Genomic DNA, 1,536 nt, shown 5'->3' on the forward strand with positions numbered 1-1,536 from the left:
GAAAAATGAGAAACTGAGAGAAACAGAAATTGGCAGATGTGTCTATCCCTAAGTTCCTCTCATGTGCAAGTTGCCACCTAGTCTTGCTTAAAGTGAAGCGTTGATGTAAACATGCAGCATTATGCTCAATAAAAGCTTGCAAATAATATTGAGGGAGGCAAAAAGCAGGGGGAAGGGTTTTGACAAGGGTAGCAAAATTTGACAAGATGGTCCATGCATCCCTAAGAAGGGCAAGTCCCTTTGGAGGTCTTAGGATAGGAAGATGAAGTTGTTTTCCTCATATAGTGCCCCATGGTATCACACAGAGTCTTGCCTAATGCCTCCTTCAGTTTGGTATTTGTGACAACTAAAATAATGGCATGTCCTGAATGGTATGCAGTAATCACAACTTTGGATATGGCGATTCCCACTGGGCTGGGGAACAATGTCATTGAGATCATGGATCCAAAGGTGGCACTGTACAAGATGAGGAATGAAATGAAGGTCTTAACAGCTCTCATGTGGACATCCATCCTCTGATCTCTAAAACCTTCTGTGTTCTGCTGTAGCTTCTTAACATGATGCAGAAGGGAGTGAATCAAGAAGACCGAACAAATTAAAAATATAATAAAAGATGGAGATGTCCCTGCAATGTATAGAAGAGGAGATAATGGAGCCCGGGGAATCTGAACTTGGCATGTCTCGTTGCTGCCATTCAGAGGAATCCTTGTTCTATTACAACAATAGTAGCAATTTTCTATGCAGATAAAAGGAAGAGAGGTAACCAAGGAAGTCAACACAGATCCTAGGAGCAGCTGGGGAACCATCCCAGAAATGCTTAGCTTCATCTTCACAAGGAATGGATGGGTGAAGTTGATGATTTTCATACAGTAAAAGACGGCAAGGCACGTAGCCACCCAGGTGCTGAGAGCATTGAAAAATGCCCAGAGGAAAACAATGGGCCTCGTCAAATATTTTGGTTTGTTCAGATCGATGAAGAAAAAACAATGGACGCTCAGAGTCAACCCAAGAAAAAGAAGTCGGGACAGACTCAGTGCCATCAGGATCATGTCAGATGATGACAACGTTTTGCTCCTGATCCAGTCATAGCCATTTGCAATGGTGATGAAACCGTTACCCATCAGCCCGACAACAACCACAGCTGCGATGATAATTAGATAGAGCAAACTGAGAGGATCCAGTTTCAACATCTTCCCTCAATTTGTGAGCAAGCAGAAGCTGGTGGGAAACTTCCAGTGTTCTGGCCAGCAGATGATATGTGGCTAATGCACCACACATCTCTCTGTCTTTTATCCAGGGGAGCTAGAAATATTATATAGATTTAACCTAGGATCATTCCTGGTAACATAAACATTATATGGCTAGGCATACATCCTGCTCAGAACATTTGCATGCTCTTTTCCATACCTGTGTGTGTACCTACTATCAGGTACCATGATGAGTTATTTTTTCGATCATCCTGATTACTAATATCAAAATCATGTACATGTGACATTATGGATCTCTAGACTGTCACAAGCTTCCCAAAGGCAGGGC

At 42.5% G+C, this 1,536-nt stretch overlaps 1 protein-coding gene across 1 annotated transcript; it reads right to left on the minus strand.

Moving 5' to 3' along the window:
* Positions 1-221: 221 nt before the first annotated feature.
* LOC146349352 (taste receptor type 2 member 9-like) lies at positions 222-1,190 on the minus strand. Its single transcript, XM_084845395.1, has one exon. It carries the CDS (start codon positions 1,188-1,190, stop codon positions 222-224), a length of 969 nt encoding a protein of 322 aa, XP_084701521.1.
* Positions 1,191-1,536: the final 346 nt, after the last annotated feature.

The sequence above is a fragment of the Heloderma suspectum genome, chromosome 3 (assembly GCF_057233095.1).
Source record: "Heloderma suspectum isolate Gila_16-S chromosome 3, 16-S_ref, whole genome shotgun sequence".
Classification (NCBI taxonomy): Eukaryota; Metazoa; Chordata; class Lepidosauria; order Squamata; family Helodermatidae; genus Heloderma; species Heloderma suspectum.